Consider the following 22,637-nt stretch of genomic DNA (forward strand, 5'->3'; position numbering starts at 1 on the left):
GAAGCAGCTTGGGCAGGGAATCCTTTGTGCAGTGGGTAGGTCGGTGCACCAAAAGGAATCCTGTACTGCCCCTATTGCCCAACTTCCAGAACATGCACTCAGAGAACTGGGTCTTCGCAATAGGATGCCTGGTGCAAGCTAATGACTTCCTAAAAATCACTGCAATTCCCCCTCCCTGCCCACATGACCTGGGTTGTTGTGTGTAAGAGAAACCTGGTGGACAAGCAGGGGCAAGAACAGGCCCATCTGCTTCATCCAACCAAGTCTCTGTTACACATGCCAGGTCAAGTCCTCCATCCATGATCAAGTCATGGATGGCAGTGGTCTTAGCATTTATCTGGCATTGCATAGCAGCACCTACAGGTCATGTGGGTCTCACTTGTTGATCCCAGTATCCATCCAATCAAGACCAGACCCGGGGGCAAGGATAGTTCTCAAACAGTGACTAAATCTGCTTCCTTGGTAATGATATGGTCTGGTCTTAGCATAACTCCTCCTCCTACCTGTGATCACTGAGATTGGTTGTCCCATACATTGTAATATATATTGTAATATATTGCCTGTAGGACCTGCTTTTCTTGTAGGGTATATTCCTTCTGAGTATTTAAGGCTGTTTCTTATTTTTACATACAGTGGTGCCCCGCAAGACGAATGCCTCGCAAGACGAAAAACTCGCTAGACGAAAGGGTTTTCCGTTTTTCGAGGTGCTTCGCAAGACGAATTTCCCTATGGGATTGCTTCCCAAGACGAAAACATCTTGCGAGTTTGCTTCCTTTTTCTTAAAGCCGTTAATACCCGGGGAATCCACGCTCCGCAAGACAAAAAATCGCAAGACGAAGCAACTCGCGGAACGAATTAATTTCGTCTTGCGAGTCACCACTGTAATACAATGCTATTTCAGTCCTAAACCCCCACCCCCCCAATGTACCTCTAGTGGTGTAACCCCAGAATTGCACAAAGTCTTCCTTTTATGAAAAGGTACTACTGTATTGAGCTTCTGTGCTCAATAGTGGTTCTTCTAATGCTGGTTCTGAGAAATGGTTGCTGGCTCTTAAGGGCTTCTGAATTGTTTCCTCAGGAACAAACCCTACACAAGTCCACTGGATGGTGCATTGTACACCTCTTTGGGCAATTTCTGTTTCCAAATTGGTGCCAAAGGTATAGCACTGCTTTGCTTAGGAGCACAGCTGAGAGGGGAGTCTTGTTGTCGGGGCAGTCCAGGATCTCCATATACATTGCCCAGGCTTGTTCCCTGGAGAGGTGTTATTTCAGTTTATTATGATGTTTAGCTGGTGATATATCCATTTTTAAGGAAATCAGCCCTGAGTGCTCACTGGAGTCGGACACGACTAAACAACAACAACATACTACAATATGGAAAAATAGACATTGCATAGCCCTATTGAAGTTTGGTCCCCCCTCCCCACTAGCAGCTTTACAATTTTAAGATACTAAGGAGAAATAAATTACGTAAAGTTGGCCCTGGATTATATATTAGTTCCCTTCCCCCACCCTGTCCGAAAAGTATATTCATTCATTTTTTAGATTTGGATCAAATTCTTCATCACCTGTCCTAGTGTTGTAAACAAAAACTGCCCTTTTCCCAAGAGCCTATATAGAGTCTTTACATAGGTTCCCTATTGGTAGGAGAGAATAACAGAGGCCAACCTGAGAATATTGAGAAGCAAAGCAGCTATTAAGCTTGATCTTTATTGATCTGTTGCAACAGGGTGCTCCCCTCACCCGCAGGAGAGAGGAGGGACCCAGAAAAGTGGCATGCAAGGCCTTACAAAGACTTTTGAAATTCCCATCCTGTAGATCAAGACCACCCCCAGAAACATCATACATACATCACAGAATGGGTGTAACCTAAGACCTCCCCTCAGATAAATCACACCTACATCACAGAAAAGTGTTTATCTCCTGTCTGGCAGGTTACTTGATTGGATCGCCTGGGGAGCCTGGCCATTCTTTTGTAGTGATAAATACTTAGTTCCTGGGCCAAGTCACAGGCTCACACCCTATTCAAACACAGACATACCCTTAAGACAGGATTTGTGAAGGAAAAGACAATGGGGAGGCTTTTCTACTTTGACCTTGCAGAGAAAACATTTGCTCAGTTTAGGAATCAAAATGGCTTCAGGTCGGTCTTCCTGTGCTGATCTATGTACATGTGGTTATGAACATTACCATATATCCAAGACCTCAAAATTCCTATCACACGCTGAATTATAAAATAACTGAACAGGAGGTAGAAGGTGCCATCCAGAATATGCAACTGGGTAAATCTCCAGGGCCGGACGGTTTAACTTCAAGATATTATAGATCCTTGAAAGATTGGATAATACAACCATTATTTGTAGTTTGTAATGGAATTTTGGAAGGGAAAAAAAGCACCAGAGTCATGGAAGGAAGCCTACATTACACTTATACCGAAAACTGAGTCTGAGAAGACACAACTTAAGAATTACCGCCCCATATCCCTGCTTAATGTGGATTACAAAATCTTTGCAGATATTTTGGCTAAAAGATTTAAAAAAGTATTAGCGGAAGGCTTTCTCCCGGGCAGACACTTGTCTGACAATATGAGAAATATAATCAACATTCTAGAAAAATTACAAGTGAACATTAATACTAAAGCAGTTTTTATATTTGTAGACGCGGAGAAAGCTTTTGACAACATTTCTTGGAGTTTTATGAAGAAGAATTTACAGGGGATGGGGGTTGGTCAAGGTTTTGGAAATGGTATAGGTGCAATATATTCAGAACAAAAGGCCAAACTAATTGTCAATAATGTGTTGACAGAGGAGTTTAAGACAGAGAAAGGGACACGACAAGGTTGCCCAATTTCCCCATTGCTTTTTATTTCGGTCCTGGAGGTTCTCTTAAATATGATTAGAAGGGACCAATTGGTTAAAGGTATACAAGTCGGAGCTAAACAGTACAAACTGAAAGCATTTGCAGATGACCTAGTATTGACATTACAGGAGCCAGAATCTAGTACTAAAAGAGTATTGGAACTGATTCAAGAATTTGGTCAGGTTGCAGGATTCAAGTTGAATAAGTTAAAAACTAAGGTTTTAGAGAAAAATCTAACACCGATCGAGAGAGAGAGGTTTCAGAGGGAGACAGGTTTAACATTGGTTAAGAAAGTAAAATACCTGGGGGTTAATATGACTGCTAAGAATGTGAATTTATTTAAATATAATTATGAAAAATGCTGGACAGAAGTGAAAAAGGATTTAGAAATATGGTCAAACTTGAAGCTTTCCTTGCTAGGCCGTATAGCTGCTATAAAGATGAATGTATTGCCAAGAATGTTGTTTTTGTTTCAATCATTGCAAATTTTGGATAAAATGGACTGTTTCAAGAAGTGGCAGGGAGATATTTCTAGATTTGTCTGGCAGAGCAAGAAGCCCAGAATAAAATTTAAAATACTAACTGATGCAAAAGAAAGAGGTGAATTTGCCCTGCCAGACTTTAAACTTTACTATGAATCAGCTGCATTTTGTTGGCTGAAAGAATGGCTGCTTCTTGAAAACACAGACATTTTGGATTTAGAAGGTTTCAATAATGTATTTGGGTGGCATGCATATTTGTGGTATGATAAGGTCAAAGCACATAAAGCATTTAAAAATCATATTGTTAGGAAAGCATTGTTTAATGTTTGGACAAGATATAAGGACTTACTTGAAAATAAAACCCCAAGGTGGTTGTCACCGATGGAAGCGAAGGCTCAGAAAAAGCTCAATATGGAGGCCAAATGGCCGAAATATTGGGAAATTTTGGAACAAGAGGGAGATAAATTAAAATTGCAGAGCTTTGAAAAACTAAAAAACAAAGTGCGAGATTGGCTTCATTATTATCAAATAATGGAGGCATATAATTTGGATAAGAAAATTGGCTTCCAGGTGGAAAAATCAAAATTAGAAACAGAACTGTTAGATCCCAAAACTAAGATTTTGTCAAGAATGTATAACTTGCTGTTGAAATGGAACACTCAAGATGAAACGGTGAAATCTGCTATGATTAAATCGGCTCAAGATGTTGGACACAACATTATGTTGGCTGACTGGGAACAGTTATGGACCACAGATATGAAGTTCACAGCATGTAATGCCTTAAGAAAGAATATTATGAAAATGATATACAGGTGGTACATGACAAAATATATCATTTGTCTGATAATAAATGTTGGAAATGTAAAGAGACTGAAGGAACATTCTTTCACCTTTGGTGGACTTGCCCAAAGATTAAGGCTTTTTGGGAGATGATCTATAATGAAATGAAAAAGGTATTTAAATATACCTTCCTGAAGAAACCAGAGGCCTTTCTCCTGGGCATGGTCGGCCAATTGGTGCCAAAGAAGGATAGAATTTTTTTTATGTATGCTACAACAGCAGCAAGGATACTTATTGCCAAGTATTGGAAGACACAAGATTTACCCACCCAGGAAGAATGGCAGATGAAGGTGATGGATTACATGGAACTGGCGGAAATGACTGGCAGAATCCGAGACCAGGGAGAAGAGTTGGTAGAAGAAGACTGGAAGAAATTTAAAGTCTATCTACAGAAACATTGTAAAATTAAGGAATGTTAGAAGGATGCTGGAATGAAGCTATGTGGTTTTAGCAGTAATGTTATAAAGGATTAAGTAAAAATGGATTGTTAACAGTCAGAATGTAAAGTTACAATATATTAAGATAAATTAGTAAGACAAAAACAAAGAAGGAAAGGATTTGCTGAAACAACTAATGAACTAGAATACAAAAAAAAGGATGTGTGAGGAGGTCAAGGAAACAAGCAAATGATAGATAAGATATGAAAAGATGGATTTGTTTTTATTTTTTTTCTGTATTTTCTATTTTCTGTTTTTCTTTTTCTTTCTTTTTTATTCTTGTAACTTTTTGAAACACCAATAAATATTATATATATATATATATATATATATATATAATTCCTATCACACTAGGACCTTTTGCTTATGAATTAATTAAGGCAGCCAAGATAGCTTTGAGATTGTTCTGTGTAATGAAATAAAGTGTGTATTTTTAAACAGAATATTTCCTAATTTTGAATGGTGAAGGATTGGTTTTCTGTTGAGTGTGGCCTGCTATGTATATGCACCTTAAAATTATTAAAAGAGGGTGACTGGCTAAGAGATCAAAATAATAAAATAAGCAGGGATCTTGACCACTCTGTGGCATATTGTTGACACCAACCGTGGCAGAAGCCTTCTCTATTAGCCTGAGGATTCCAGGAGTCAGATTATTCTTCCCACCACCCCTTGCCAGAAAAGAAAGTGTGCCAAGGAAGCTTCCTTGGAGCCCTGGACCATTCCCTCACTTTCTGAATCTGACCTACCTCACAAGGCTGTGGGGACACCACTTCAGCATCACCTTGGGCTCCTTGGAGGACAATAGTAATAATAGTATAATAATAATAATAATAATAATAATAATAATAATAATAATAATATTATATGCCACTCATTTAACTGGTTTGCCCCAGCAACTCTGGACAGCTCCCAACAGAATATTAAAACACAAAAAACCACAAACAATAAAAACCTCGTACAGGGCTGCTTTCAGATGTCTTCTAAAAGTCAGGTAGTTGTTTATTTCCTTGACATCTGATGGGAGGACATTCCATAAGGTGGGTGCCAGCACCAACAAGGCCCTCTGCCTGGTTCCTGTAACCTCACTTCTTGAAATGAGCAGTGATATTTTAAATAATGAAATAATAAAAGTCATTGTTAAAAGAAAACCAGTGGGGTGGGGTACTGCCTAATTATATGTTAATAAATTAGTTGGTTAATGATTAAGGAATAATTAAAATAGCATAATTAACAATTAAATAGCAATTGAAACAATTAAAAAGAAAGGGACTCAACCTCTTAATACATTTTGAAGAGTCACAAATTACATGTACATTATGTACTGAACCTCATTTGTTGTAATGTTTTATTTTGAAATCTTTATATTTTAGTTTCCTGTTAATTATGTTGCTTTGAATGTATACGTTATATTTGACTTTCTCAGGTAATGTTTTATTCTGGGTTGTTTTAGTTGATATTTTAATGTAGCTTGAAAACCTTCTTAAAAATATAAAGCTGTATAGAAATGAAATAATGATAATGATAATGATAATGATAATTGTGGGGAGAAGGTGGTCTGCGCAGTCGCTTCCTTCCCACCTGGAGCCCCCCCCGTTTCTTCCTGCCACTGCGCATGCGGGAGAAAATGGGGCGGGATCTGCTGCTGCTGCGCCTTAGACACACCTTTTACTGAAGGAGGGGAGGGGTCAGAGCGACCTGCTCTCCTAATTGGCTGTAGTATTCACACGTGATGCTGGCGCTTGCATGGCTTCTCCTCCTATCAACCAAACTTCGCACTGCAGGCCAAGCTACGGTACTTTTTCCTTTTCCTTTTTCAAACTCAGTAGGCCACACGGTCATTAGGCAGAGCCGAACACGTGGTACGTTCCTTGCTGCCCTGGCATTGGCTACGGCGCCAATGCGCGAGCGGGCATCTATTGGTTTGCCGGCAGAGCGGAAGGAGCGGGTCACGGCTGTGATGCTGAAGGTGTTCTGTTTTGCTTCCGGTTCAGGCAGGTCCTTGGTGGCAAGCACGCCGGTCTTCCCACTGCTGTCTTTTGTGGCTCTTCTGCGACCAGCCTTACTAGCCAGCCTGTGGCTAGTCAGAGCTCCTCTTAGGCAATCAGGACGAACAACTTTGGTTGCGAGAGGGAACAAATACCTCCCTGTGGATTGGTGCCTTGTCTGGCTTCATTGGCAGAGATGGTTACAGAGTGTCTCGGCTTGGGTTTAGCGTCCTTCCCCTCTTCAGCATAAGGGGCCCCCAGACGCCCCTGCTGCCCTGCTAGCCCAGTCTTTCGCTACTCCCTCCGGGCAGATGCTGCTTGTGAGAATGCGGTGAGTAGAGGGCTTGCCTCTTGGCAAGCTGCCTGTGGGCAGAGGCTCCCCTTCCTAGCTGGTGCAGCTAAGACCTCCTCTGATCATCCAGGTTTTCTTGTCCTTGTGTGGTGTATTGGGTGCTGGGTATGCATCTAGTAGGAGACACATCATGCTCCTTCTGGGGTGGTTTGCCCACCTTTGGTCCCTACCCTGCACTCACACCTCCCTTGTGGCTCTTAGAAGCTGGCAGCATACAACAGTAGCTACCCACCATAAATGGCTTTGACTGGTGTGCTAAACCAGGTTAGGGTAGCCGATGGCACTCAAACCCTCTGCATGAGAACACAGGCTACCATGGGTTGAGCAGAAGAGACCAATATTGGGTCAAATGGACAAGAAGGCAATTTCCTGCACATGCTGTAGAGGGGAGTGAGTGGCAGACAATGCTCATCTGCCCCTGGGAAGGTAGCCCCTCTAGGAGAAGGAAAACGGAACCTAAACCTCTGCTGTCTTGTGGGATATTTTTGGGAGAATAAAAGGCTAAGGAGTAAACTGTACACAAGTTTGGAGTGGAGTCCCTAAGGCGGTTGTATTGCACCTTGTACTCCTCCTTTGGGCAACTCTTGCAGCCAAGTTGGTGCCAACTGTATTGCTCTGCTTTCTTTTGAACCACAGCAGTGAGACTGAGAGTGGGGTCATGTCATGTGGGCAGCCCAGGGCTTCCATACACACTGCCCAAGCTTGTGCCCCAGGAGATCACTTTCTAATGCAGCAGTTTGACTTCATCCCTTGAGGCACTATCTATTTTCTCTTGAGACAGACTGATGCCAATGTCTTGCCATTGCAAAGGGGCAAAGCGTGAAGGTTTTCGTGGGGCTTGCACTGCAGCTTGACATAGAGATGCTGCCAGTCAGTGCAGGCAGCACTCAGCTAAAGGAACCAAGGATCTGATTCAGCAAAAAGCAACTTTTTAGGCTGGTGTTTAAATTCAAACCATAACAACTGAAATCTTTAAAGTGGAAATTTACAACACATACTAGCAAAATACTTCAGTTTCTGTCATCTCTGTGTAGGGCTGCAAAAAAACTGCTTGAAAAACTAGAGAGCTGCTGTCAGTGTAGTCAGTACTAGGATAGATGAGCTAGTGGTCTGACTTCATTTCCCCCCACTTTTAATTTGTATACCACGTTTCTGTATTGCTATACACAAGGCAGTTTACAAGTTGGAAGAACAAAAAAATACAATAAAATTACACACAATATTACACAATACAAGTAAGTCATAATAAAAATGTGATTTTAAAATAAACAACATATAAAATTAATATTCAGTAGAATATTCAGTAGAATATAGTAGTACATAATAACATTAACTCAAATTATCACCAAATAATAATTAATTGGCAGCTTCTGACAATCCTGTGTTAAGTGAAAGTTACGTTATATTGACACCTGAGTCTTAACAATCATGCATTCATGTAGCATTTGTTCTGATTTACAGCATTTCTCTGTGGTCTTTTCTCAGCTGTGCTACTGGAGAGCCTTCCATACCTGGGATTGAACCTGAGTGCTCTACCACTGAGCTATGGGTACCGCCCACAATGAAAGCCAAGTCCTTCAGAAACTTAAATCCCCGCCCCCCCCACGACATGCATAAAGCAGCTTCTCATGTTCCTATGGCAGATCAGTGCTTCTGGTACTGCTTAATGTGTAGGAGGACCTAAGTGTGCACAGATTCATAGAACCAAAGAATTGCAGAGTTAGGAGAGACCCCCATCGGCCATCTAGTCCAGCCCCCTGCAATACAGGAATCACTGCTAATGAATGTTTCTTTTGAATCTGATCTTTTATTTATAGTTCTTTTTTTGTCTTTATCTCTTCTTGGTAGCAGATATAAGTGATGGATGTAGAAGCAGAAAGAGAGAAAATCCGTTGGGAGATTGAAGAGCTGGAAAGGAGCCTGGGCCCCAATGTTGCAAGCATCGAGTCCCAAGTCTCAAGCTCTAGTCCTGAGTTGGTCTCTGACATTGAAGGTGCAATGCTTGTTGAGTGTTTCTTATGTCTTCTACAATCCACATTTATTCATAAAAATATTTCTATTACCACAGTGTAATATATTAAATATATTAAAGTGGTTTATAACAAAAAAAGACATACATTAAACCCATAAAAGATTAATGATAGACATCAGATAATCATTGTAGAAGGATGTTGTCTTAATTGCCTGTGTAGTAGGCCTGGTGGAATAGAAAGGTTTTCAGCAGCTGCCACATCTCTAGTGGCAGAGAGTTTCGTAGGACTCGATTGATGACACTCAAAACTCCTTGTTGTCAAATGAGCCTCACCAATTCAGGGAACAACCAACAAAGCTGTAGCGGGTGATCTCTGTGATTCAACTGGGATATTATAAAGGTTTGGGTGATCCCTGAGGTACTTTGGACCTAAGTGACTCAGGGCTTTGTAAATTAATACAAGGACCTTGAGGCTACCTTGGTAGTAGGTGGGATTGTTACTTGATTAGAGTTTGTGGGATTTTAGTTCAAATACATCCAGAATACCACCACAGTTGTTCATCATCATGTCATTCTTCATCATGCCATTTATCTATGCATGCAGAAGGCCTCAGGTTCAATCCCCACATGAGCCCGGGAATGTCCACTGCCTACAATCATAAATGTTTATCTGATAGTAGCCCTCAGAGTGCTTCTCACATGCATCTTAAGTTTGCACTCACCTTTGTTTTTAAACATGGGCCTTACCGACAAATATGATCTGATTAATCCTTACAGCAAGCCTGTAGGATATGCTGTTGTTAGCCTCCCTGTGTAGCACATTATGGTTTTTCTAACGCTATCCACAAGTTGCAATGTGAACCTACTTAGTACATTATCTTAACCACTACACACCAAGAGTGTCACAGTTAGACTGCCTTCCTGCCATGACTGTTTGAAATTTTTGCTTTCTTTGCCTGTATTCTGTCTAATATTTCTTTTCATTTCCTGTCAGATGACCTTGATGATGATGATTCTGATACTCATGACAATATGGCAAGTACCTGGTTCAAATATTATCTTCCTGTTTTGGAGGTTTATATGTTACATACACAATCACATCCTTTTTTTTGTTGTTAAAAAGTTAGTCTCCATGTGGATAAAGGACTTAGCCCTTCTTTGTGGAAGTTCCATCTAGGCCCCACTAAGCTGGTATTAAATTCCAGTTCACTTTTCTGCTCATGAGATCACTTGTGAGAAGAAACATGAAATGTGTCTCAAGCTCTGGGCTTTTTGAAAGGAAAGGGTGGGCTAGAAATTTAACTGGATATTTAATAAATACATAAGCAGGGCACTGGGCCTTTCAGTGAAAAAGGCTCCCAAAGTGGCTTGCGTATAATTTATTTACAGGTAACTTGCATGTTATGTTACATTCTTAGTCTTCATGCTTATAAACAAAATTACATAAATCCAGAACTTCCCCTAGAAAACCATTTAAAAACTATTTAAAAACTCACTGCAATTACCATTGAGGGGTGAATGCAGTTCTTAGTCTTCCTCTTAGTCTTCCTCCTCTCCCTCACGGGATGCTACTGCAGATGTTACAAGGACCAGGAGGGTTGACTGATAGCTAGAAGAAATGCTTGGCTGTAGTTCAGATCCAGAGGTGGGTTGTGTGGATACATCTGTTGCTGTTATTGCTGGTTTATTTGTGAGGAACAGTCAAACATTCAGAGTATCTGTAATCTAGTCCAGCTCTATGCAATGCAGAAACGACAGCATATATCCCTCTATGTGTGTGTGTATGTGTAGTCATTATGGCAGAAGCTTCACAGGAACAAAAAAAAGATGAATGAGTTGCATTTCAGGGGATTAGACTAGATGACCCTCAGGGTCCCTTTCAACACTTTAATTCAATGATCCTATGCTGCAAGAAAATAGTATTTTTATTTGGTACAGTTATTAAGGTGTATATAAAGAGAGAGAACAATTATAACAACAGATGACAATTAAAGCAAAATGATAAAACTGGCATGTAGACCAAGTCTAGTTGCATGTGGGATAAAATAAAATAAAATCCAAGAAAGGGCTATCAGTGTTATCAAATTATCAGATCTAGTTCCAGATTTGCCAGGATTTCATTGAAGGTTGTCTTGCAAGTGTAGATGTCGTAAAAGAATGCCGGATCATATAAAAAGTGTCTGGCAGTTAGTTCTGTATCTCAGATTAGGCGTAATTTTGTTCATTCTAGCTATCTTCCAGAGTCAGGGATATTGAGCTCCCAGTGTAAGATTTGGGGCTGTTTCCCATAGAGTTGCCATGATAGTTTGAGCTGGCAAGGTCATATATAAGACCTTTTGCCAATATATCTACATTGGCATCATCAGAAGAATTCACAAAATTTAATTTTGCACAACAAGCCATAGTGTCTTTGGTATATTTATTTCCATGAAAATCAAATCCCCTAAATCTTGCACCAACTTATATTTCCACTACACGTGATAAGATGTTCCAAGTTTATTGCAGCCCCTCTGGTAACTAAGCAATACACTAGCACCCCGGCGTACATTACCCTCAGGTAACGTAAGCTTCGGGTTGTGAAAGCGGAAAACCCAGAAGTGTTTCGCCATGCGCGTATGCGCAGAAGCGGTCCCTCTGGTTGCGGAAACCTCGGGAGAAAACATGGTTGACATTTGCAAAGGAAGGTGATACTGTCTGTAGGAATTTCAAGGGCTATGCCCTTGATGCATCCAACTAAATCTAATTGCCCGCCTCTCTACCTTCTGTAAAGTCTGTTTTTTCCAGCCATCTGATCAACTCTTTCTTTTCTCCTTCTGGATCAGGAGGTAGACCTCGATGGGGAGAAAGGTGCTGGAGTGGGGAGTGAAGTGGACATCCATCTCCCTCAGTCCCTGGAGACCTGCCTGCACATGAACATGGTTTACCAGGAGGTGATTCAGGAGAAGATTGAGGAGATCACCCTCTGGCTGGCCCAGAACAGAGAGCAGCAGGTCAGTGTTGTGGTGGGGCTGCTTTAAGAATACTCTGGAATGTTTCAGCTCTCTCTGGGGTTTGTGGAGTTGTGTTGTAGCCTGAACAAAGCAGATTGAAAATAAAATTGCCAATATAGTAATACAAATCTGTGGTGCAGCCAGATTTGGAAGGCTGGTCACCTCACCTCAAAAAGAACATTGCAGAGTTGGAAAAGCTTCAGAAAATTGTGACCCAAATAATCAAGGGGGAATGGAGCGACACCCTTATGAGCAAAGGTTGGGACCTTTTAGTTTAGAAAAAAGGTGAGGAAGAGGCGACATGATAGAAGTTTATAAAATTTGCAGTGCATGGAGCAAGTGGATGAGAAGAGTTTTACTCCTCTCTCATAACACTGGAATTTGTTGACATCCAAGGAAGTTTAATGCTGGAAAGTTCAGGAAATATAACAGAAGTGACTTCTTCACTGCAGCACAGGGTTAAATATTCTCCAGCAGGAGACAGTGATGGCTTTAAAACAGGTCTGGACAAATTAATGGAGGAGCAGAACGCTCTCAGTGGCTACTAGCCATGGTGGCTATGCTCTGCCATCACAGCTGTGCCTCTGAGTTTATTTATTTATTATTTATTTATTAAATTTATATACACACTTCACCAAAATATCTCAGGGCAGCTCACACAATTAAAAAAAACCTAGATAAAAGCACTAATAAATAGTTAAAACAGAAACAACAAAACAATAAGTGCCTAAGAGCTTGCTGGATCAGGCCAATGGCCCAACTCTGCAAGCACCCTCATCTCACTGTGGCCAACCAGATGCCTGCAGGAAACCCAGGGAGCACATTGTGTTCAGTGAACGAGACCTGTGTGTAGCTATAAATAAATATTTTGTGCTATCAATTCCCTTACATTTTCACTAGTAGGAATGCATACAAATATTTTAATGGAATATCTAATATGACTGAATCACATTCATCTTTTGGGTTAATTAATGAAACTCAGTAGTTTGATTGGATTTTGAATGATTGTGTAATTGTTACTGTTTTGAATCTTACTGTGCTATCTTCCTTAGCGGGTCATGCAAGCTGCTCTTCCGAATAATTCTTTTTATAGGGTAGGAGGCAGTGGGGTTGAGTTTATGGAACCAAGGGGGTAGTGGCCCCAAAAGGTTTCAGAACCGCTTCCCTAAATTTCTTGCCTTGCAGGGGTTGGACTCGATGACCCTTGGTGCACTTTCAACTCTACAGTTCTATTCTTCTTCTTCTCTGTCTCTCTTTTCAATGCCTTGCAGGAAAAGCTGACATGGGAGCTGGCTGGGACAAGAGCCACTAAGTCAAGCGACAGCAAATCCTTGCCAGCAAATTTGTTTCTGGGCCATTTCATGAAGCCGTACTTCAAGGACATGACGTCAGGGTTCGTAAGTATCCATTGCTGGCCTCTCTTCCTCTTGGGGATAGAGGTGGATAACCCTGTCTCCTTCCCTAGTTTCCAGCCCCCTTGTCTTATGGCAAGATTGACTGATTGATTACGTTCATATCCCACCATTTCTCCAAAGAGCTCAAGGTGGGATATGCATTTCTTGCCCCTCTCCATTTTATCCTCACAACAACTCTGTGAGGTATGTGAGGCCAAGGCAGTCCTTGTCCCCAGGCCACACCCAGTGTGATTCAAGGACGAGTGAGGATTTGAACCCTGCTCTCTACCAGGTCCTAGTCCTCATGTAATTCCCACAACAAGCCTGTGAGGTAGGTTAGTCTGAGAGACTGACTAGTCCAAGGTCAAATCCAGTGAACTTCATGACAGATTGGCCATTTGAAGCCTGCTCTGTCCCAGTTCATAGTCTTCATTTAATCCCTGCAACAGCCCTTCAAACTAGGCTAGACTGAGTGAAGGAGTGGACAAACATCACCTATTGTTTCATGACAGAGTGGGGGACTTCAATCCTGGTCTTCCAGGTCCTAGCCCAATGCTCTAATTACCATGCATCTTGGAAGATGAAGTGGCCAAATTCTGGTTGATGCTTGATACTGCTCTTTGTTTGCAATCTGGACTTGTTTTTAACCAGGTACCAATGAGCTCATTTATAGCAGGGGGACTGACTTGAGACCTTTCAGTTGTTGCTGGACTTCCCCTCATTGCCCCTGATCTCTGGCCATGCCAGCTGCAGGGGCTGATGGGAGTTGTAGTGCAGCAACACATAGAATAGGATAGGCTACCCCCATATACACCCACTTGACTGCTTTGATCAGGAGAGCTGGCCCTGTTACAGTAACCCTGTAATCCCTGTTCCATATCTGCAATACATCCATCCTTTACTGTGACGGTGCCTACACTTGGGAACTCCCTGTCCATTGACATCAGACAGGTGTTTCCCTGTACTCTTTTCAGTGCCCACTAAAAAACTTTTTTGCTTAAGCAAGCCCACCCAGATTTTTGGAAATCTGATGGAAGTTTGAATCTGTTTTTAATCTATCACTGTTTTAACTTTTGGAGTGTTAAATTCTTCTTATTTATAATTTTAATGGTGTTTTTTTTTTTTTGTAAACTGCTTTGAGGTTTGTTTGTTTGTTTGTTTGTTTACATTCAAGCAGCACTTTTTTAAACAAACAAATACAGTCATAACTTGGATTGAAGTAGCTTTGGGATGAATATTTTCGAGTTGCGCTCTGCAGCGACCCGGAAGTAACGGAGTGCGTTACTTCCGAGTTTTGCCGCTTGCACATGTGCAGACGCTAAAATGACGTCATGCACAGAAGTGGCGAAACACGGCACGCGCAGACGCGCAGTCACGTCTTACATTTACTTCAGGATGCGAACGGGGCTCCAGAACGGATCCCGTTCATATCCAGAGCAACCCATGACCGATGCAGATACTTTTGACACTATGCACACTTTTGAAAACCACCAGTGGGGCTTGTCTGACAACAGAGATTGAGGACCAAAGTGGTATTTTTCTGTAACATCTGTAGTGCCCTTTCTATCTCCCTCTCCCCCTCCCCCTCTTTAGGGCCCTCCTGCCAACAGTGACGCCAGAGAAAAAGCAAAACAAGGCATCAAGTCTTTTGCGGAGCTGCTCACTATCAAATGTAAGAGGGATTTGGGGGGCTACCACAACATACTTATTTTAGGTTTGAATTGATTGAAACCTTCAGCATGAGCTGACTTGGTTTCTGAAACCATGGAATTGTAGAGTTAAAAGAGGGCCACTCCCCCACCCCAAGAGTCATCTATCCCAATTCCCTGCAATGCCGGAATTGCAGCTCAAGAATCCGTGACAGGTGACCAAGGAGCTTTTCAAAACTCCAGTAAAGGAGAGAGCCCACCACCTGCCTTCTCTGTTTCCAACAAATAGAAGAAAAGGGAGCGAATGACGATGGTTGGAGTTTTCCTATCAGCAGCAAGGCGTCTAGTCCACTGGGGAAATGGGGCAAATGACCCACCAACCTCAGTCTGTCCTTGGTCAGCCCCCACCAGCTTGCCTTATAGCAGCAGTCTGGGGTGGGGTGCTGTTGTTGGATAAATTTATAAAGGGTCTGCCCCAGTTGGTTCCCAAAGGAACACCAAATAGACACAGACTTTAAATGTGAAAAAAATAAATATTAGGCCTTTATTGATCCAAATGTATGTAGGAGTCAGTCTCCTGAAAAAACTAGGAGCAGGCTGCGATTTCCATGCTCTTAAATCTAGTCTATTGTACACTGCTAAGCTACACATGTAATTACAAAATAACCAAATGATTACAACAATTTTTTCCATCCAACATACTGTCATCATTCTTAAACCACTCAATAGATCCTTTGGCTCTTTTCACCTGCCCACCCCAACCTTCTCATCTATGACTTACAGCAGAATGTTGGAAGAATTTATATACAGTTCCCCAAAGGAATGCCAGTAGACACAGGCTTTAAGTGAGAGATTAGGCCTTATTAATACAAATATAGGGTTAGCCTTCTGAAAAATCAGAAAGAGGCTGCCCTTGGATGCTTCTATATGTGTCCAGCTACACAGCTGATGACCACTTAATCAATCAGACAATTTCAGCAATTCTTCCCTTCACAGTTAAACAGTTACAACATGTTGGCATCATTATTAAACCTCTCAGAGATTGTTTGGCTGTTGTGAGCAGTGCAACCCAACCTTCTCATTCTATTGCTAACACCAGAATGTTAGAGGAATTTGTAAAGGGTGCTCCCTATCCCATGTTCCCCAAAGAAACGCCAGTAGATACATGTTTTAAATGAAAAACTGCTTTCGGTTATCTATGTTGATATCTTTGTTCTCTTCTTGACCCAGGACTTAGTGTAACTACTATGATTGGCTGATCTGCTAGTATTTTGTTCTCTTATTGTTGTATCTTAACTGTTTACCTTCCATTCCTTTCAGTTGTGCTATAAGCTGTAACAGTACACAGTCGTGTGCACATTTCTACTTAAAAAGAGTCTGTCTGTTCTATTAGGAAAGGTTTAGTAAAGCTCACACACAGATTTCAGGCTGTCAAGCTCTAGCTGCCCAAAATGAATTCAGGGATGGAATAAGAATGGGGGGATACTCCTACAATCGTGGACCCGCCTGCCAGCTTCCCCTTCTCAGCCCCAGTGTTGCCCCCTCAGCTGGGAGGAGGAGGATGGGGGCACAGCTAGATTGAGTTGGTTCCACTCTCATTGGCTTGGGCTCCCTGTCTTCCACCCCACTAATCCCAAAGAGGAACGCAGCTACTACTGAGATAGAGATGGGGACAGACTAGAGAGAGTAGACTCTGCCTTTTGTTGGCTATAGCTTCACCTCCCCTTGGACTCCTGGCCTTCCTTCCCGCTACTTGGTGACCTTCTGTAACACCTCCCCCCCACCTTGTTCTTCCATAGGGAAAAGCCAAGAGAAGCTGCTGCTCCGTCAGTCTGTCATGAGTGACCAATTGCAGCACCTGCTTCAGCCCAAGCTCTTGAAGTAAGTACAGAAGGGGGCTCCCGCAAAACGCTCCCCTTTCCCAAAGAAGTGGGGCTGGGAGAGCAAAGTATTCTGTGCTGAATCAGGGCCTTTGCTCCATCTAGCCCAGAAGTGTCTTGATTTTCCAATTCTTGTTACCTCTTAGTTGTCTTTATTCAAAAATGTTTGGATAGTTGACTTGTGGCTTATGGAGGGGTTACGTTCTGGGGATATCACATGAAGGTGGAATCCCATATAGCACAAAACAACCCTTTGAAAACCGGGAAATGGCCATTTTAAAACATTGGACAGCGCTTAATTGCTTTTAAGCTCTACACCTTGCTTCCTGGGCTCTGGCTGTCTGAGTTCCTGCGAGATCCCTCAATAGTCTCCCAGAGCCTGGCAAGCAAATCTGAGAGCTTAAAAGTTCTTTCCGCACCTGGAAAACTGACATGGAAAGAGCTTTTCCGTTCTCTGCCTTCTGTGTATTTGATTTGTGCAATTTTAGATTTGTAAAGTTGAAATCACACAGGTTAAATGTGGCTAATTTGTGAGTCATCTATACCTTGCCGTTCCTCATAGTTCAGACACAGTGGGGCTGTGCTTTCGTCTTTGACAAAAATAGCATTTGCCTCGTGAATATTCACAGCACTTTGAGGCTGATGCTCATTTCTTTGTAGCAACACAAAACCCCAAGGTTTCTAGGTTAAAAATGAATTTTCCTTATCTGAGACACTCCTTAGCTTTGACCTGTGTGCAAAGGAACTGAAATTGAACTTGACATGAGTTTTAGGGCGTGGTTGAGAGATACAAAGTTTGGTGTCCAGATTTTCTAGTATTGTTCCCAGTGCATTCGTTGCATGCTTCTTTTTACACATATGTGAATGTCTCTTAAATGTTTTGGAAATGTTTCTTACCAGGCTTGACTATCTCAATGAGAAGCGGGATAAATTGGAGGATGAGATGGGGAGGCAGATTTTGTGGAAGCAGATCCAGGAAACAACACAGGAAATAGAAGATATAAAGTAAGAAGCCTGCTAATTATTATTTTCATAATTATTTATATCCTGCCTTTTCCCCAGATGGCTTACATAAATTAAAATGACAAAGGCAAAATACCAAAAATGAAAAACGTATGAAATATATTTGTCAAGATGTAATTGAATTGAGATAGAAATAAAACAATATAAAAAAACAAATTTCTTAAAACACAAACAGTAAAAATAGCACAGCATTATTTAAAAGCCCTTCCATTTTTTAAAAAACAAAAAACCAACAGTCAGTTAGCAAAGGCCTTTCAGAATATCTTCACCTGCTAGCAGGAAAACAACAAGAAGGGATGTTGTCTATTTTCTCTAGGAAAATTATTAAATTTATCAAGGGACATTATTAAATTTGTTTATGTTACCTGCCTTCCATTTTATGAGGCCTGTTGAAATTCTCTAGATGGCAATGACCCTAAATGACTCCCTGTGCCTGAGCATGCTGTTTGTTGAAGCAGAAAAATTGGCAAAATATACAAGGGTTAAGGATTATTCTTTTAAGGAGTCAACACCTTTAGTAGCACCATCACCTGTGCCCCAGACTTATGCCAATGAGTGATAAAACATTTCCCATTACCAAGTAGAATTTTTCAACCATCTTACAAGAAAGTCCACCATGGCATCTGATTGGTTGTGACTGTAGCACACGTGATCATCCCTAAACCTAACTAGATATCATTGTTATTATGTAAGAATTCTGCCTTTGTATTTAGCTAGGTTGCAGATCTTGTCTAGTTTCTCTAGGAAGGGAGTTCCAAAGCCTGGGAACAGCCGCCATCAGTACGGCCCTCTTCTGCGGCTCCACCAAGTGGGAATTTGGGCCTGTGAGGGTGCCAGAACTGAGAGTTAAGGTCCCATCTTGCAGCACTTGGTGAGAGAGCAAGAGGGCAGTAGCACAGCTCAGCCTGCTGCCTTGGGTGCTGGTTTCTCCCCTAAATGTCGCTTCTGTCTCTTGCGGAGTCTAGCCAACTGCCGGAGGGATCTTTGTTGGGGAACAGGTGGGATGAGCACGACTGGGAGAAGATCGCCAACATAAATGTGAGTCGTTGTGGGCAGGGGGGAGGTGGGCTCCCCTTCATTGCTTAAAAATTGTTTGTGATGGGGCAGCTATGGAAGGAGGGTGGCCCCTTGTGCTTCATGTGGCCTGTGGCCTTTTTATTCGTGGTGCAGGCTGTGCGGTCCCTTTTACTCTCCCGCATCTCCCTAGTTTGAAGGAACCCGCAATGCGAAGGAGTTGAGGAAGTACTGGCAGAACTTCGAGCACCCCAGCATCAGCAAGAGGGAGTGGAATGAGGAGGAGGTCGAAAAGATGAAGGAAATTGCCACCAGGCACAACTGCCAGGACTGGGAAGCCATCGCCCTGGAGTTGGGGGTGAGGCCCATGGATCGGGCTCTTGACTAGGGGTGGGAAGGAGTCTGGGAAAGGCACTGACGCTGCTGTGCGAATATTATTCATTGTTATTTATTTAGAGCAGTGGTTCCCAAACATTTTAGGGCCCCATCCCCTTGGTTCCACAAACACATCCCCAGTGCCCCCCACCCTACCCTTGTAAAAAGCATTACAGTGGTACCTCGGGTTAAGAACTTAATTCATTCTGGAGGTCCGTTCTTAACCTGAAACTGTTCTTAACCTGAGGTACCACTTTAGTTAATGGGGCTTCCTGCTGCTGCCACACCGCTGCTGGAGCACAATTTCTGTTCTCATCCTGAAGCAAAGTTCTTAACCCAGGGTACTATTTCTGGGTTAGCGGAGTCTGTAACCTGAGGTACCACTGTATTCAGAATAGTGTTGTGCTATGCCTACCCAGGAATAATACACAATAAAGCTCAAAACAGTCCCAGTTGAATGCACATTCATTTAAAATCCAGTTAAAGCTATTAAGTTTAATTAATTCAAGAAAATTGATGCAGTTGATCCAGTGATACTAGTCTGATTGTTATTTGCTGCTGTCCCCTTGCCTATTAGTGCCCTCCTGTGGAATCCTATTCCCCCCTGCCCGCAAAGCATTAAGGCAATGCATCAAGATAGGGAGTAGATCAGTGATCAAAGAACTAATCTTAGAACATAAACAATGGCCTTTAGAAATTAAGTGGGGAGTATAGCAGTTGCTAAAAGTTTGGGTTAAGTAACCTTTTTAAGGTTGGTGCCTGGCAGTTTTGTGAGGGGAAGGCATTCCACAAGTGGAAGAGCCCCCCTAGTACTATGTTGATGCTTGGCCTATTTTCCTGCAGTGCCCTCTTAATGTGCTTTTTGCACCTGACTCTTTCTCCCTGAGAAGGCCAACTTGGGGAACTCTTAACATGGACAGCTGCTCCACCTGTGCCTCCTCTTCCCTCTCACACTTTTGCTTCCTCTCCTCACCCCTCCTCTTTGCTTTCCTGTACTCTCCAGACACAGCGCACAGCTTTCCAATGCCTGCAGAAGTTCCAGGCCTCCAATAAGGAATTCAAGAAGAGTGAGTGGAGCCCAGAAGAGGACCAGATACTCCTGCAGCTGGTCCAAGAAATGAGGGTTGGGAAGCACATTCCATACCGGAAAAGTAAGTAGTGTCCCTGGGGGAAAGACCCTCCTCCTCGCAATGCCAGTACCTCCCCTTCTTTCATAGTTTTCCATGTCAAGACTGTAGCCTAGCTGTTCCTGGATGAGGAGAGCCTGACTGCTGTAGTCCATGCGTTTGTAACCTTGAGGAAGGACTACTTCAGTGTATTCTGTGTGGGGCTGCCCTTGGTTCTGGCTTGGAAGTTCCAGCTGGGGCATAATGCTGTGACTAGACTGAAGACAGGAGCTTCTGGCTGAGAACATGGAACACCCTTGTTAAAACAGCTGCATTGGCTGCCTATCTCCTACCAAGCCAAGTTCAATGACCTTGTATTACTTTGCAAAACCGTGAACAGCTTAGGTCCAGTGTACCTCTGGGATCACTTGAACACCTATGATAGCCCAGTTTGAACACTGAGATCCACTGGAGCATTGTTGGCTGTTCCCCAAGTTGATGAGGCTCGATTGATGACAATGAGAAACCAATGAGACACCCTCTTCTATCCATCTACAGTTGCCTATTATATGGAGGGCAGGGACTCTGCCCAGCTGATCTATAGGTGGACCAAGAGAGTGGACCCCAACTTGAAGCGAGGAGCCTGGACTCCAGAGGAAGATGCTGTAAGGCCCTTTCCTGTTGCCTTTGGGGGTGGGGATTAGTGTAAACCTAATAAGCTGATATTTGGTCCATGTAGCTCAGTATTGCCCACACTGACTGGCAGTAGCAACGACTCTCCTAATAGTTCAGTCAGGGAGTTGCTTCCCAGCCCTACTTGGAGATTGAACCTGGGACCTTCTGCATGCCAGTCAGGTGCTCTGTCACTGAACTATAGCCGTTTCCCTTCAACATAAAATTAGATACTAGTCCTCAAGGTTCTGAACAAAGGACTGAATTAAATAGGAATATATGGGAAAGTGCTTTATACCGAGATGGATGAGAGAGATATACTGATGGGTCTTCAGAGACAGCAAATACTATATATCCTTCAAATTTATCGGAGAAATGTTAAATTAAATATCCTCTCCACAAGCATTCCTGTATGGAAGGTGGAGCAAAAGCATTTTCTGTCTCATTCAGAAAGGGAGCCTAGTCTCACCGAGATTGGGTGGGTAAGGCTTTCTGATCATCATCTAGCATCACTACGGGATTTCAGTAGGTTGTTTCCATTTCTGAGCTACTACTAATCGATAATAAAAAGTGTACAAGGTCTTTGTATTTTAGACTATTGTGTGGGCTCAAGTTCAGTGATAACAGAGCAGGTGATACTGGAAACAATATGGGAAACACTTTCCTAAAAAAGGTAGACTGACTTAGAGCCCTGCCAGGCATGGAAGAGCAGCTTTACTCTCCACAGATAGGCATTGACACTTCCAGCACTGTTGTCTGCCTCCTTTCCCTAGGTCATCCCACCACTCACATTAGGAAGTGTGGCTCTAACCACTACACCACCACTACCTCTCTCCAGCATAGAAGAGAGACATTAGTGCTTATTTAGACTGCACGTCTAATGCATTTCTGTGTTTTTCAATGCAAGTTGCTCAAATAACTTTTAGGTAGCAAGTGACCACTAAGCTTAAATAATAATAAATGTCATGTGAAGAATCGGCTTTTGTGTGTCCCCTTCCCGCAGGTGCTGCTGAAGGCTGTTGCTAAATATGGAGCACAGGACTGGTACAAGATTCGGATGGAGGTGCCCGGCAGGAATGATATCCAGTGCCGAGACAGGTCAGAGTCCCCTTCCCTCACATGGAAGATGGAGCAAGCTTGTTTCTGCTGCTCCAGAGGGTAGGGTTCAGACTGACAGATTGATTGACTGAGTTGAGGTGCAGTGGCCTGATGACAGAAGGAGTGTAACACTCTGCAACATCTTTTCTTTCCTCGCCTCCCCCCTCAATTGCTGCAGGTATTTGCATGCCCTGCACTGTGACATCAAGAAAGGCAAATGGAGTGAGGAGGAGGAATTGAAGCTCATCGAGCTGACTGAGAAATATGGCGTGGGTAAGGAGGCTCTCCCTTCCAGGGAGTTGGACTAGATGACCCTTAAGTGTATCTTCCAGCTCCACAATTCTATGATTCTATTACCTTGGAAAGTGGCAGACTCTTTTAAAACTTTGGGCACAGAAATTGTAGTTCCTGGGATTTCATGGCTAGTGCGCAATCTGAATAATAGTCAAGTCAAGTCAAGTAAATTTTATTGGCATCACATAGGAACATTCAGAATACATTCAGAATAA

The 22,637-nt window shown here is 42.5% G+C and overlaps 1 protein-coding gene across 4 annotated transcripts in view; it reads left to right on the forward strand.

Moving 5' to 3' along the window:
- Positions 1-6,343: 6,343 nt before the first annotated feature.
- Positions 6,344-22,637, forward strand: part of SNAPC4 (small nuclear RNA activating complex polypeptide 4) — a 32,967-nt gene continuing 16,673 nt past the window's right edge. The window contains exons 1-14 of one of the 4 annotated variants that reach the window (XM_079961212.1): positions 6,344-6,410; positions 8,807-8,948; positions 9,922-9,962; positions 11,750-11,917; positions 13,189-13,314; positions 14,905-14,983; positions 16,760-16,841; positions 17,741-17,845; positions 18,829-18,901; positions 19,071-19,235; positions 20,256-20,403; positions 20,917-21,023; positions 22,034-22,128; positions 22,307-22,401. In XM_079961212.1, the coding sequence (XP_079817338.1) occupies positions 8,816-8,948; positions 9,922-9,962; positions 11,750-11,917; positions 13,189-13,314; positions 14,905-14,983; positions 16,760-16,841; positions 17,741-17,845; positions 18,829-18,901; positions 19,071-19,235; positions 20,256-20,403; positions 20,917-21,023; positions 22,034-22,128; positions 22,307-22,401 (1,417 nt within the window). In that variant the 5' untranslated portion in view covers positions 6,344-6,410; positions 8,807-8,815. Of the gene's footprint in view, positions 6,411-6,560; positions 6,935-8,803; positions 8,949-9,921; positions 9,963-11,749; positions 11,918-13,188; positions 13,315-14,904; positions 14,984-16,759; positions 16,842-17,740; positions 17,846-18,828; positions 18,902-19,070; positions 19,236-20,255; positions 20,404-20,916; positions 21,024-22,033; positions 22,129-22,306; positions 22,402-22,637 lie in introns of those variants that run through there. The other 3 variants (XM_079961213.1, XM_079961211.1, XM_079961210.1) reach the window with 3 other exon arrangements.

This window comes from Podarcis cretensis (assembly GCF_951804945.1).
Source record: "Podarcis cretensis genome assembly, chromosome: Z".
NCBI classification, from domain to species: Eukaryota; Metazoa; Chordata; class Lepidosauria; order Squamata; family Lacertidae; genus Podarcis; species Podarcis cretensis.